Here is a 14643-nt window from a genome sequence, read left to right as displayed (position 1 = left end):
CGCGCGCCGGCCCCGCGGCGGGGCCTGCCCCGAGCGGCGCCCGCCATGTCGTGCGTGCACTACAAGTTCTCCTCCAAGCTCAACTATGACACGGTCACCTTCGACGGCCTCCACATCTCCCTGTGCGACCTCAAGCGCCAGATCATGGGCCGCGAGAAGCTCAAGGCGGCCGACTGCGACCTGCAGATCACCAACGCGCAGACCAAAGAAGGTGCGTGGGGCCGCGGGGCCTGCGGGCCGCGAGCCGCGGCCGGGCACGCGGGAGGCCGCCCCTAACGGCGCCCGGGCCCTCGAAACTGCGCCGAAACACGGAGCAGCGCCAATAAAAGAGGGCCCCTCGTGGCCTTTTCTCTTTGTGTTTTTGTCCTCGCTTGTTTTTTTTTTTTTTCCTTTTTTTTTTTTTTCTTTCTGATACGCTGGAAAAACGACTTTGTGGCTGTTGCAGATTTAGTTGTCTGGCAACAGCCTGTATCACCAGTGTATCCATGAGCTGTAATCTTTGTAGGCGCCTAAAGAGCATCTTGCACGAGTAGCGCCTCTGCATCTAATCTACACTCCACAGTTTAATTTTATTTTTTATTATTTTATCTTTTCTACCAAAGATATTTCCATTCCGAAGCTTCTGAGTGTTGTTTCAGTGTTCATTTTTAACCTTTTTTTTTTTTTTTTTTTTTTTGAGGGGGTGGGAAGGAGTGGAGGGGAGAGGGGAGGGGAGGTGTGTGCCAGGGCAGTATTACAGTTTATGGTACCTGTGTGTTTGTGTGTATACATACATTTATATAAAATATGTACAAGAACATTATATAAAGATATATCTTGGAGATATCAGATTCCAATAAATGGTGCTTGGTTCTCAGTGGTAAGATCATTGTTTAATATCAGTTATAATGCTTGGACTTGTCTTGGTGGTCTGTTATCTTGGTAAGTTTTGAATGTGATTTTTTTGCTGTTGTTTCGGGAGACTCTGGGATGTGACTTATAAGGAAAAAAGAGATTTGTCTACAAGTATTTTTAGTTCTTAAATTCAAAATATTTTATTCAGCACAGTAGATGATTGAACACAGTGGTTCTGTGATACTCCTAGCAGTTTGCTTTTTAAGATGTATTCTAGTTTTTTTTCCAAGTTTTAAACAAGGAAAACTTAAACAGTTCCTATGTACACCGCAGTAACTGCAACTTCATCCCCACGCTTTACAGGCATTGGACCTAAAGTTCACCATTTATCAGTATATATCAGGATATTATTTAATGGAAGACATCTATCAGAGTAGGAACATTTTTTTTCTTGCTTATAGATATTAAAAGGTGAAGAGGCCTCCCAGTACATGGTTAAGGGCTGCTTTAGGGCTGCCTTTGTACGTAGGCAGTTAGTTACATTGCACAAGAGGAGGAATTCCCGCAGTAGCATTAAACAACAGTGGCAGAAGCTTTGGAGAAGTGCTCCCTGCTGTTGGCGTTGGTGGGCGGTAAGGTAAATAGTAGAGGTGTTTAATTTGCCTGAGGGGCTTTCTTACAGAAGGACTTTGCGTTTTGTCTGTGGTTACTGATGGTCATTCAGCAGCAACAGCAGCAAACACCGGCAGGCTGAAGAACCTGTCTGCTCACGTGCAGGGGGCAGAGAGAACCTTAAAAACAGCACCTTCAGTGCTGACAGTCGCTGTGCAGCCCAAGCATTTTTACCAGAAGTAAAAAATAAATATATCTGGTGGGTGGTTGTGGGTGTGTGGGTTTTTTTTTTTTTTTTTTGACTAGATCAGGTGCAGAGATACCACGGTAGCAGATGGCAAACAGAAACCAAAGTTGGGGAGTGTGTGTAACTTTTTTTTTGACTGCTCCTTATTTAAGCTGTGTTAAGCCCACAGACAGTTTAATACTGTTAAGCTGTTAGAATATTTGTATAAGAGGGCAATGCAGAATTCTCTGAAGAGGTATCTGCTTCACTTTAGTTTAGCTCATTTGTCCGTCTTTATTTTAATGACCATCACTCATTTGAAGCTGTCAAAATCCTCTTCCTCTAGGTAGTTTGTGTTGCACTCTGTTTCGAAACTGAGTATAAAATTCTAAGTGTAGTACCAGTGATGTGAATGCTTACTGGAGTTTTCATCATGGTGATTTTCATGTTAAAAATGCAAAAAGCACTGTTTTTCAGAGGAAAACTAGACAATACGTTTGAATATAGCACTTATATGCACCAAATTGTGTATAAAAGTCAAAGTTCTGTTTTTACTGATCACGTTGGAAACCTGAACTCCCTTTAGGATATTCTGTTTAAATGGGGTGTTTAAAATTATTTTCTTGATGAGTCATTTAAATTGTTAGAAAACTAGTGTTTTTGAAGATAAATGGAAGGTTTCCTTTGCACTCTCATGCAAGGAATGTTTCATTGGGAAGTTCCAGATGTATATTTTATTATTATTATTAATAATATTTTTGCAGGGGCAGGGGATAGACTTTTGGAAGAGTTGAGGCCTGGGTGTTACCGAATGAAAGCCTGAAGTGATGAGGGAGGAGCACAGAACTTTAGTTTGTTGTTGTTGTTGCCCTTGTTTGGGAAGGGAGAACAATGCAGCAAGCAGAATGGGAAGCAGTCTGACTTCTTTCTGTCTTCAATTGTCAAAATCTAGCAAAAACATCCGTTCAGTCCCTCCTGTTTTTCTTTATATGCCCTTTATGTACGGAATTCCTATGTCCGTAACATGGGTTTCGGTTTAGTGTGAGGTTCTGCAATATTGCTCAGTGGTCTAACAAGGCGGACGTGCTTCTGCTACACAAGAGTCTGCAGGCTCGGGTGTCCTGCCCGTATTGGAGCAGTGGTCTTGACGAGCAGCTGTAACAGCTTGGCAGCCTGCGCAGCCGCCCCGGCTGGGCGCTGTGCTGCGGAGGAGAGGGCACCTGGGTAGATACCCGGACGGTGGGGTTGCTTCAGCTCGGCCATGGCTCCGGGGCGTCCCGAAAGACGGGGCAGGTCCCTGAAACCACGTTCCTTTGCCCAGTTGTTCAGACTTAGCATTTTCCAATAAGCTTGCTGTGTGCCCAGTGTGTGACTTATTGTAGAAGTTTGTTATTAAGCCAGAGACATTGCTCCTATTTCAATGAAATCAAGATTTTTTTTGACAAAATTCTAACACGCAGTTGGTGGAACTCTGCATTTCTGCATAGATAGGTGACCTTGTATTTGAGAGATTTGCAGAAGAGGCCCAAAAGAAAGTGACCATATTTCTCTATGTATTGTTCACATAAGCTTGAATAACTAAATTGGTTGAATAAATTGAGACTGCACAAGTGAAACAGTTGCTACCGTTTTGTATTGCTCAGCAATATATAGATTCTTTTGGTAGGTCATTGTGAAAATACAGTAGTAGTTTCACTTTTTCAGCACTGATTTGCACAATAATATCCATGCTGTGCTTTATGGCAGTGGTTTAAAGCACTAATATGATGCACAAGCATTCCATTAATGGTATTCTCAGCGTGTTTAAGTTATGGTGCTCACTTGGGAGCAATAATTTTTGAAATAATAGTGTGTTTTTTATAAGTTTTTCTCTGCTATCGAGCATACATGCTAGCAATAACGGAGGATTAGGTGTTATATAATGCTGAACTGCAGTATTTGTCCAGATGGTGATATGTCTGATCAGAGAGATGAGTAATTCGAAGGAGGAAAAAAAAAAATGTTCTTTCAAGAGTCTCTGGAACTCGAGGTTGGCTGGAGGTCAGAGCTGCAGTTCACAAGTGACGGCCACAGCGGTGCCACTGCGCGATGTCACCAAGGCAGCTCGTACCCGCTCGGCTTGTCCACGGCCTGGGATCCCTTCGGCAGGATGTGGATGGGTCGTTTAGGTGTTGAGGCAGCTCCTGCCCTTGCCTGTCCCTGGGCGGTTCTGTGCTGCAGTGCTAGTTCAGGGGGTGCTGTAGCAGCCTCCCAGAGCACGGTGCAGCTTGGGCTGCCGTGCTGCCTTCTCGGTCAGGGTGTGCGGTGCTGGGGGTAGGTTGCCACCTGCCATAGCTGCCGTGTGACCGGGGAGCTCTGCAAGGGAGTCCCCATCGCTGAGGGGCTGGAGCTTGTTCCCCCAGTGTCAGCCAAGCTGCTGCTGCATTGTGGGTGCTACGGGGCAGCTCACCCTGCTCCATTACTGCCTTGCTTTTCCCTGTCATACGCAGAGATGTTGAGCAGTACCAGTAAGACCTGAAGGCTCCCAGCAGTCTGAATATTCAGATTAATGCCTGGAATCGTGTCAGACCTCAGCGACGCAGCAGTTCAAAACCATGCAGCTGCTCTTGAGCACAAGTGAAAGTCCCGTGGACCACCTCTATAACTGAACAGGCAACCTCAGGCAGTGGTGTTTCAGGGTTAAATTACATCATTTATATCTGTTTCAGTGGCGACTGAAAATCTGGAAATGATAGTCCAGGCAGTTAATTAATATTTCAAGGCAGTGTTTTAGATGTCAGCTACACAGATCATTTGTTTGCCGGGGAGTGTGTAAATGGCCGTTCATTATCCCGGAAGAAAAGCTTGGAGGCAAGGATGTGTCTGGCTTAAGAGGCTAGGGAGGAGTACGTTTCTGGGAGGGCTAGTTGTTCTGCATGTCAGCAGTCACCTTCATCCCTACCTGCCAGCCATGCAATATCAGGTTTCAAGGTATTTTGCTCACACGGCCTCGTCGTGCAGCAGTTGCTGCTGTGACCTGTTCGTTCCCTGGGCGGGAGTGCCCCTCAAGGCGCTGCTCACACAGATGCTTCAGCAACGCTGTCATGCTCGCGTTGGCCAAGGAGGGGCAAAGCCATCCAGTGGGAACTTTTGTGGTCGACAGTGTATTAGTATAGAGTGCATGTTAAAATTGTAGCAGACCTGGAGCTTAGCGAGTTTAAAAAGAGAGGGTTTAATTGTATGTTAAAGGCAAAGAGGTATAAGCCTTGGAGCATAAGCAGAGCTGTTGATGCTTCGCTTGGTTTCGTTTGCAGAGAAAAATGTTGCTAACACTAACATAGTCTTGCTTAAGACTTTTGGTTGGTTGGAAGCAGCAGCCAAACGGGTGTGGGTTTGTTTTTGTTGTTTCAGGCAGTGTTTCTCCATGCATTCACTGCAATTCTCCTTTACCTCAGCCCCTTGGAGAATGCTCTTTTCTTCTGAAACTGACAGCAAGTTTTTGGCTGAGATGTCTCTTCTGCTATCGACCTTAATGTGATGTGCAGATTCCCCCCAGCTTTCTTTGTTAATTGAATCCTTGTTTTTAATCACAGCTCATGTAGACAAAACCCCAGTAGCCAATCACTGACATGACATTGATTGCTGTGTGCTTTGAGAGCCTAGGCAAGGCTGCCTCCTGCTTGGCCCGTGGCCGTGCCGGGGCTGAACCTGGGCGAGTGTGAAGGGCTGTGTTGGGCAGGACGTGGCCGCTCGCTCGGCAGAGGCTGCGGGGCTGCACGGCTCCCTGGGGCTCCCTGCTCCACACAGGATGGTCGCTGCCGCCCAGGCCCCGGGCTCCCGCTGGGAGAGCGGCTGTGAAATGGAGATGGAATGAACGAGAATTCCAAGGGACTTCACAGGAGCACTTTATCTTTAGTCATCTTCTGTATATATTAAAAAAGAGCGAAACACTTTTGCATTGTTTGATGGCTTTTATTGAAGTGCCATTGCCAATTTGAATTTCTTCAAGTAAGGCAAAGGAAAAATGTGGTAAGCTATCCGGTAGCCAGCATCTTCAGAGAAGTAACTGTCGCACAGGCACTCTCCTGCGTGGATCATTCTTTCACAAATTCTCTAACACACTTTTTGAGCTAAGGGGACAATGAAATACCAATGCAAAAAAAAAAATGCCATGATAAATGTCCTGTACAAATAAAGCTTTTACTTCAAGCTATTAAAACTCTTCAGTTGACCACATTAAATGTTCATTGAAAGCACAGATTGACATTTCAGATGAATTCATTTCTGTATCAGACTGTTCATAGGTGGCTGGAAAGCAGGAGCTCCCTTCACAGCACACTTAACTTGCAGGATGAAAATATTTATATGTACACAGTTTATTTGGAAGGCAGCTGTTGATTCGTTGCTTCTAATGGTCTCTGAATTGTCACAAAAGACTGAAAAATGATTTCAGCACATTTGATTTGGCCTCTGCAAATTCACTTTTGCAGTTCTTTGGTCTGTTCTTTCTGAACCCACACTTGTCCCGGGTACTTTGTCTTTACCTGTGATGCAAATGGAAAAAATAATTGTTTGTTTTTTCAGCTTGTGTCCAGGCCGTGCAGATGGGTACTCGGCTCTCTCAGTATTTGCGGTTTCTTTTCAAGAGAGGTGGTGTCAATTTTAGCCTTATGCAGATGCCAAATCCTAAGCTTGGCCCAGGTGTAGCGAACTGTACAGAGCAGCTGTTGCTTTTCAGAGGTCTTTGAAGTTTCAATCTTTTTCTTTTTTCTTAATGTAGACCAAAAAGTGTGGTCTGTGTGACTTCATTGAGCAAGTAAAAATGGATTTGGGGATTGCAACTGCCATGATATCCCAGGCATTTATCTGGGTCTTAGTACTGCTAGAGCTCTTCTTCTTCTCTCTCTCCTTTTTTTTTTTCTATCAAAAATTCCTAATGAAAATAGCTGTCTGGCTGTGTGACTGTCTGGTTTTCCCTTTGAGAAATGCTCTGAGGGTTGGTTTCGGAATAACTGTTCTCAAGGCTTCTGTTTTCATGGACTTGAAGAGTAATCCTTTCTCCAGCAGTTTAAAACTAATGTGACGTCTAGAAAAAAGTTACTGCTCCCTGTTCAGTTCCTTGGGAAAGCTGAGGATTTGTTTTCAGTTTTTCTGGAGAAACATTTCTGTCACTAGAAATAGAAGCTTTTATTTCACCATTAAAGCAATGATTTGGGGTATATGTGCATTGGTTTAGGGGAGTTTCTTGTCTCTGAGGAACATGCTGAAAAATGAAGTGTAGAATCTATCTTATGGAATCTTTCACGTATGATCACTGTGCAGAGCTGCAAAGATTGTATGTTCAGTGCCAAATCATGGCATGTGTGCATGTGACTTTCAGACCATCCTTCCAATTCAGCCTGCAAAGGCACAATTTAATGTATAAATGTAGGTGGATTATAGGCAATGTCTGATGAGAGTGCTCTAGAATATTTAGCCATATGCAGCCTGTGTAAATACAATATGCAAGTCATTTTCATGGCAAGATCTTTGCATTTGAAGCCTACTCAGTCTGAAGGTCATTAGGTGCTTCTTGTTGTTTTGTCTTATGTAAAAGGCCAAAAAGTTTTCTTTTCAAAAATGCTAGCATAATGTGAGCTAAGGTAAAATATGAGTACTTTCAGGCATGTGCTATCTTCCAAGGCTTTCTTAAGATCAGTTTTTATAACTGATTTTATCTCAGTCGTTTTGTTCTGCAAAAAGTGAATCTAAAAAACCTCCGTCCCCGTTTTTTGTTGATTCCTACTAGTCTCTGAGCTTAAGGAGAGAGAGCACTTTTGTTGGAGCAACTCCTGGCCTATGGGGGGAGGAGGGAGGAAAACAATAAGTAGCTTCTGTGGTCAGAATTCCAGGCATGTCGTCTAGTCTCCATTTAAATGTGAAGCACTAAGCTGAAAAAATGCCATTGTTCTTGATTTATAAACTTAAGAAATAAGCGGTTGGGTTCTCTTCTGTGTTCTGTCTGTGCGGAAACACTAGCAGTGTGGATGAGTTGTTCGTGGTTACCAGCGATGCAAACAGTCCTAGAAAGTTTGCAGGCTTTAGTGAAGTACCATCTTGGGGGGCAAGCGAGTGGCACTTATGAAAATGTTTGTTTCTTCCCTAGAGAATTTTGCAGTGGATTTTCTCCAAGAGCTATTGGCTTTGTAGTCTAACAGAAGCAAAAACAACTTGAGCAGCAATAGGAAAGAACCTTTTGCATTAGTAAGATCCTCCTTTAGTGATATTTGAGATTATTTTGCTGTTGAAATTCACCTTGGTTTAAAAAAATTTTGTTGCTTGTGTTTGATTATCCAATCTAAAGGTTTTTTTAAGCTTACAGTTAGTTTGTGTGGGCGATAGAAACACAATGTTACATATGAAATTCTGGTTTTGTATCCGTAAAGGGAGTCTCTGAAGTGCTATGTAAATATATATTAATATATATCAATTTTTGCTGTTTTTCTGTTGCTTTCAGAATACACAGATGATACTGCCCTGATTCCTAAGAATTCATCAGTAATTGTTAGAAGAATCCCAATTGGAGGAGTTAAAGCTACCAGCAAAACATATGTTATGTAAGTCTCCATAAAACATTGTATCTTTGAGGGCTTCAGTGTTTAAACTTTTTTTTAATTGATCTTAGTTTACTAGAAGGATTCCTGTTGTATTTTTATTGGCAGAACTATTGCAAGTTTTTGTTGTAAGGCGGTAGATAGTCCTTTATCTGTTCCAGTGTGAACTTACATTTTTAGGCTCACTGGGATATTGGATTTCATCTCTATCAATAGTAACTTTTAAAATAGTTCTGTAGCCTTTGTTCTTAGGGTTGATGTTACGTGTAGACCCCATTTCCTCTACATGGAAAGATTCCTTAATATGTTTTACTAATTTCTCTTATAGTTGACATGGATGTGCAATGTAGTTTAATTTCTTCTTATCTCAGAAAAATCTGTATCTTAATGTGACTATTTCTTGCATTTTAGTTTTAGGATTTAGGATCCATGTAGGATATGGCAGGTATTCTTACAACCTAAATCTGGTGGGTTTGCCTAGGGGCCAAGGATTGCCAGTGATGATGAGCCAGGCAAACATATCTTATTTCTGGCTGCTGTTAGTTAGGAATGTTTGTAAGGAAGCAGTAGCTCTTTCAGGCAATGCCAAAATAAAAACGTGTATGATGAAGGAATAATTAATATTTTCCCAACTGGAAAGCCCGGAAGCAGTTCTGCATGTCAGCAAGATTGATTAGTTCTCTAATTCTCTCTTTGACCTAAGCTGATATCTGCTCTCCAGGTGTTCATTTTAAGTTCTTTGGACTCTTGGAAAACAGAATTAAATGCATAAATTAATTACAAAAATTTAAATGCAATCTGACCACAGGATTATTGCTGCCCTTCATTTGTACGTACAGTACAGTCCACTGTCGGTTACTCGAGCGTTGTTTGAGCGGTCGTGTCTTCTAGTCTCACTGGAGAAAGGCCTCAGCAGCACAAATAGATGTTATTAGCTTGAGGTTTTGCTGTGCCTTATCTTGAATGTTGATTGTTAAAAGTACACTGCAGAGTTCTGGTATGTATCTAACAAGTGGTGCAGCAGCATCCTGGCATCCGTGAGGTGTTTGCAAGCGGAATGGCTCCTTTGCAGGGCTGTGTGCGAGCTTTAGGCTGATTTAGCACCGCAGTCACAGTGCTTTTGAGCCTTACCCAGTAATACTGGACTGTGCAGTACTGTGCTTCTAAACGCTGCCTGCTTTGGAGGCCAGCCTAAGTATGTGAGTCGGGACAGCGCAGCCTCCATCCCTGGTTGGATGGCACCCTCTCCTGGTGTGTAATCCTGCTCCAAAAGGAGAGCACGGGTGCCAGCAGCAATGAAGACCAGATAAGTATCTGTATGTGGGCAGAGGGAAAACGGCCCCGTGGCTCTAAATCTAAACATTAACCTGGCACGTTAGCTTTGTTAGTGCTACAGGAACAACTGGGACAGTAGTTAGCACTTGTAAAATAAAAATACCTCGTAGTATAGAGGCCTTTGAAAATGCATGATTCCTCCTGTACATTCTTGAAGGAAGAAATGTTAAGGAGTGATTGTGTGGTAATGTAAAGGCCTCTTTAGGTCCTCATGCTCAGAAAGTACGTGGTGGTAGCCACGGGCCTGCAGGCTCCCTAGCGTGGACAGGATGTACAAGCCTGTGTGTGTGCACCCACGCCGTAAGCCTTGGAGCTGCCTCTGCTCATGGGATGCTTTGGATGACTGTGTGCATTGTTTGTTAGCTATGGCAATCGTTGCATGTCCCATTCCTAAGCAGCATGTGTACAGATCAATCAGTATGTGGAATCTCAGCAAGTTTTCAAATGTAATAAGATATAGTTCCTAAAATATTGTAGCATTTTCAAGATTATTTTAAAGCAAATTCTGGCAATTAAGACCTTTTTTTCTGTCACAGGACTCCTAAATCGCACAAAATCCTAGAAACTTCTTTCAGGTGACATTTCTACTACTATTTTTAGTCAATGTAGCATATGTAACACGTTTAATATTTTGGCACTTTCATGGCTAAATATAGTAGATATCTGAACACAGTGCTTGGGCTTCCACAAAGAGACACTGTTCTCAAGACTGCGCTCTGACGTTTTTGTTACTCCTGTCAGATGAGTGATTTTTCACTTAAGTAAAAATTCGCGTTTCAAAGTGTCTAGACTATCACTCTTCATTCTTAGAAATTAAAATGATGCATCTGTTTTCTGTTTAGAATACTAGGACTGTGCAGTTTGGCTAAAGTTACCTTCCCATTTACATGGGTGATTGAGAACAAAACCGTAGCAGTCTTTGGTTTTGATCTTACATAGTGGAGTCAATATATAAGGACTTTAATTTGCACTGTTTTATATATGTAAGCTTAATTTTTATGTCAAAGTAGAAATGTTTTTAAGTCTCTATGAATGTACCAAGGGAGAACACCTTGTATATATGAATAAATTTTCGTATTTATTAGACGATTCAAGTGTGATATTTTGATGCTCAGGTTTTATGATCTGTTTTCACTGCTTTATATTGGATCTGAGTGTTTTCTTTTAAATTCTGATGGCCTTTATTTCTTCTTCTAGAAGTCGAACTGAACCAGTGAGTGGGACATCAAAAGCAGTATGTAAAAACACAATCTCACACTTTTTTCTACACACTGCACTTAATTATAAACAATGTAGCCTTACACTTAATTTTCCAAACATTAACTTAACATATTTTCCAGCAAAACCTAGTGTATGTTGTAAATACAATGTATTTAATTCAGCATACTAAAATATGAGTAATGCCATCATTTACAGAGTTTTAATGTGAATATTGGTATTTGTGCCTAGTAATGCGTTGTATTTCATATTGAATATGCTAGACTACTTCCTGTATGACATTGTGTTGTACAGATAATGTATGATCGTTTCTTAGATCATGTAGGCTCAAGGTTTGCACAGTCGAACATGGTGCCATGTTCTACATCTGTCTGTCTATAGCTAGTAATATGTATGTTTGTACAGGTTGTTGTGTGCTTTTTGTTTCTTGCAATAAAAATGTTTGGAGTGTATTTTTTTGCCATTTTCACATTGTATCACTTTAGCTTTTGTTTTTAAATACTTTTTTTTGCCAAATGGTTTTTGAAAATGTTATCAAAAACCACTGAGAAGCCATTACTGTTAAACTGGGTACTGTTTCTTTCTTTTTGACTTGAGGGTTCAAATGAGTACTAGAAGGAACAAATCCCAAACATTTTCTGAGGACAGTTCTGTGCAGCTAAATTATTCCTTTTGATGTCCTTAAATACCTGAGTATTTGTTCCTGAAACTATAATTGAAGTGATATTTTTTGGGCCCCTCTTGAGTACGTAACCATTTCAAAGATTGACGTGGATTTAAATAGCATTGCAACGCAAAGTGATATTTCAAATTTCTACATTTGATCTTTCCACTTTACCCAATGAAACGGCTTAGTTTAATAGTATGTCTGCAGATGAGAATATCTGAAATATGATCTGTAAATCCTAGCACAGGGCTCGAGCCTGGCGCGTTCGTGCCCTGCCAGCTCAGCTACTGCTTGCAGTGCGTTTTCTTCCCAGGGGGCTTCAGGGGTGGATGCTGCTTTATGCTCTCAAGGGTTAAGCCTCGTGTTAGTGTGCTGCCACAGTGAAATTACATTGGGGAAAGAGGAAGCATTTTCTTCACGTTTGAAAGTACCCTCTAATTCTGCTACTAAAATATACATAAGTAACAGAGGGAAATACTTCACTGATGATGTTATAGATCTTGATTTGCCATTTACTTGAATATCAATGTATAATGACACATTTCAAAGTAGTCTTATATTAATATGAAAGTTACTACTCGGTGTTTTTATTTTCCATCTTTATTTCAATTATTACTGCCTTTTCTTCACTAGACCGGTGTGAGGCATTACACTAACCCTGGATCATTGGATCTGACCACTTGCTAAGCTGTTAGGATAACTTAATCTAGAAATTCATGAACTCTGGGTCCGTGTTCGAGGACGAATACGACCTCTGGTTCTGTCGAATGGGATGCAATCAACCTAAAATCCAAAACTTCTTATATGTAGGTTTAAAAATACTAAGTCTAAATCTGATGTTCATAATTCTATCACTGATTGGTTCAAATTCCTTTTTGGACATAAATGCCTCTCATTGCAAGTTTCAGTTAGTTTAACTGGCCCAGTGACCCTAGTAGTTAATGTAATGCATTTATGTAAACCACGTTTATAGTATTTGGTCTAATTCAGATGGGTTTTTATTTCTTGAAAGCAGTTATTTTTCTTTTTGTTTACTAGCATGTGTATAAGCACAAATCACATGTTCATAAATAAAGTTAACATTCTTTTAGCCTCGTGTGTTCCCTGGCATGTCTGTATTACATTTCTAAGTAGCATCTTACCATGATCTTAATATAGATTTTATCAAAAAGGCTGAAAGAAAAGGATGGGAGATCCTAGTTGGAACTAATTAAAGTAAATGGGAAGCAAAGCAAAAGCATTGCCTTTTTATTTGCTTTGGCTCCACCTGATTTGGGTTGTGGGTAGACACAGTGGAGCGGGGGGAAACCTCCTTGGATTTCTCCAGTCCTCTGTCTATGGAAGTCAATGTCTGTGACTTTTTTTAAAGCATTGCAGTCTCGGACATATCCATTGTTGGAGACAAAATTAGCTTCATTCTTAAAGCAAAATCAGATCTTGGTCTAAGTGTTTTTTAAAGTTACATATATACAATCTCTGCATGTATATCAAAGCAGATCTTTGGGTATTGTAATAGGAACAGGTTACTGGAAAGCTGGCCTGTTACTGTTCAACAGTAAAGCATAGACATCAAAATTAAAATGAGCTAGGATATCAGGTTCAGAAAAGCTTATGACTTGATTATTTCTTCCTTATGTTGCTCTCATGATAACTGCCCTTCTGCTCCTCTAAATCTGTGCTGTTGCCTTATTACAGCCAAATCAAGAAAGCAATTCCTCTTTGTTTCAGTAGTTGTGAGTGTCCCTGGCTGGTATTTGTCCATAGGGCCTGTAGAAACATAAGTCATGTCCTTCACTTCCTAGTGTCAAACATGACTGCAGCCCCTCCTGGCTTAATCCTCCATTGAGGCAGATTTTCAGGTTTGGGGTAATATAAAAGTTGCACATAGTATCTATTTATTTCTCTTTGCCCTTTGCTTTATCTTAATTTCCCCGTTTTCGTCTGTATGAGAGAATACGTTGGATGTCAGTGCTGGAGGTGTGGGTGGGGTGTTTTTTTTTTTTTTTTTTTGGGGGTGGGTTTTTTTGTTTTCTTTTGTTTTTTCTGTCTGTTCTGTGTGCGAGCCCTGGCGACACCGTTTCTGCTTCCCTGGCTTCAGGGGCTGCCAAGAAATATTGTTAAGGAGCCGTTGGGCAAACGCTGAATTGAACACTGAGTCACAGCTTGTTGCTTTCAGTAACTGTTGAGTAGCAAGGAGTGTTACCACCTCCTTTAAGAAAGTAGATTGTTGCCTGTTGTATTTTATTCAGCAACAGGATTATATTGTCAGGAACTAATTAATAGTTCGTTAATTGTTGGGCTTCAGTTGTGGATCAGTCCTGGACTGTTTAATGTGTCACTAAACTGCTAGGCTCCAGCTGAAGCTTTTCGAATGTTTGCTGAAGACCTATGGGGAAGTAGCCCTGGAATTCTTGTCATGACGGAAACGAGGCTTCCTTCTTTCCGCATGTGAAAAGCAGGAACTTAATGAGCATGAGGTTACTTCATTAGACTACTTTCAGTATGGCTAGGAACTGAGTGCTCAGAAAAGGAGGAAACTTGCATCTTCTCATAGCATTCACAAGGGAAGGGAGCTCTTATTCCGGGTTTGAATCTTCCTCTGCAAAGGGCATCTTCAGAAATTTAATTAGTAGTGTAGTAATGCTGTGTATGTTTTTCCATCCACGCATGTTTCTCTGTGGAAGGAATGATTAATGCCTCTGTTGGAGTGAGGAGTCATCTTCTGCAAGCAGATTCTGCCCCTCTCACCACGGAGTCTGAGTAGTTAAACTGCTCTTGAATTCTTTCCCTCCATTAGGTAATACAGGACAGCAGCCTTTCGAAGGAAGGGATTTAATTATTATTTATTTTTCTTGACCAATTTGGTGACCTTTCCGGGAGAGGGGTTTATGGTGAGGTAGAAGCTTCATGGTGAGGCTTCCACCAGACTTTTTTGTGGAACAATTTATGACACAATAAACAACAATTTGAAAGTCTTTTGGATAATGGTTTGTGTAAACTTATTGCTGCTTGCATAATTCAATATACTGGAAAAGGAAACAGTTAGAAATTGCCCTTTTTACATGTGGAAAAACTGCAGTTTAATATTGGCTCTCAAACAATGTTGTCTGGAATCTTTTATTAACTAGTGGCTTGAAGACTTCATTCGTGCAGACTGTTCCACTAGGTAGCTGGGGACA

At 41.3% G+C, this 14643-nt stretch overlaps 1 protein-coding gene across 1 annotated transcript in view; it reads left to right on the top strand.

The window, feature by feature from the left end:
* The first annotated feature begins 36 nt into the window (after positions 1-36).
* Positions 37-14643, top strand: part of RBBP6 (RB binding protein 6, ubiquitin ligase) — a 31042-nt gene continuing 16435 nt past the window's right edge. The window contains exons 1-4 of the mRNA XM_026054191.1: positions 37-211; positions 8148-8247; positions 10116-10154; positions 10777-10813. Of these exons, the coding sequence (XP_025909976.1) occupies positions 46-211; positions 8148-8247; positions 10116-10154; positions 10777-10813 (342 nt within the window). The 5' untranslated portion in view covers positions 37-45. The remainder of the gene's footprint in view (positions 212-8147; positions 8248-10115; positions 10155-10776; positions 10814-14643) is intronic.

The sequence above is a fragment of the Nothoprocta perdicaria genome, unplaced genomic scaffold (assembly GCF_003342845.1).
Source record: "Nothoprocta perdicaria isolate Ctin4 unplaced genomic scaffold, notPer1 scaffold_12, whole genome shotgun sequence".
In the NCBI taxonomy this organism is placed as follows: Eukaryota; Metazoa; Chordata; class Aves; order Tinamiformes; family Tinamidae; genus Nothoprocta; species Nothoprocta perdicaria.
This window is presented reverse-complemented; position numbering and strand designations above follow the sequence as displayed.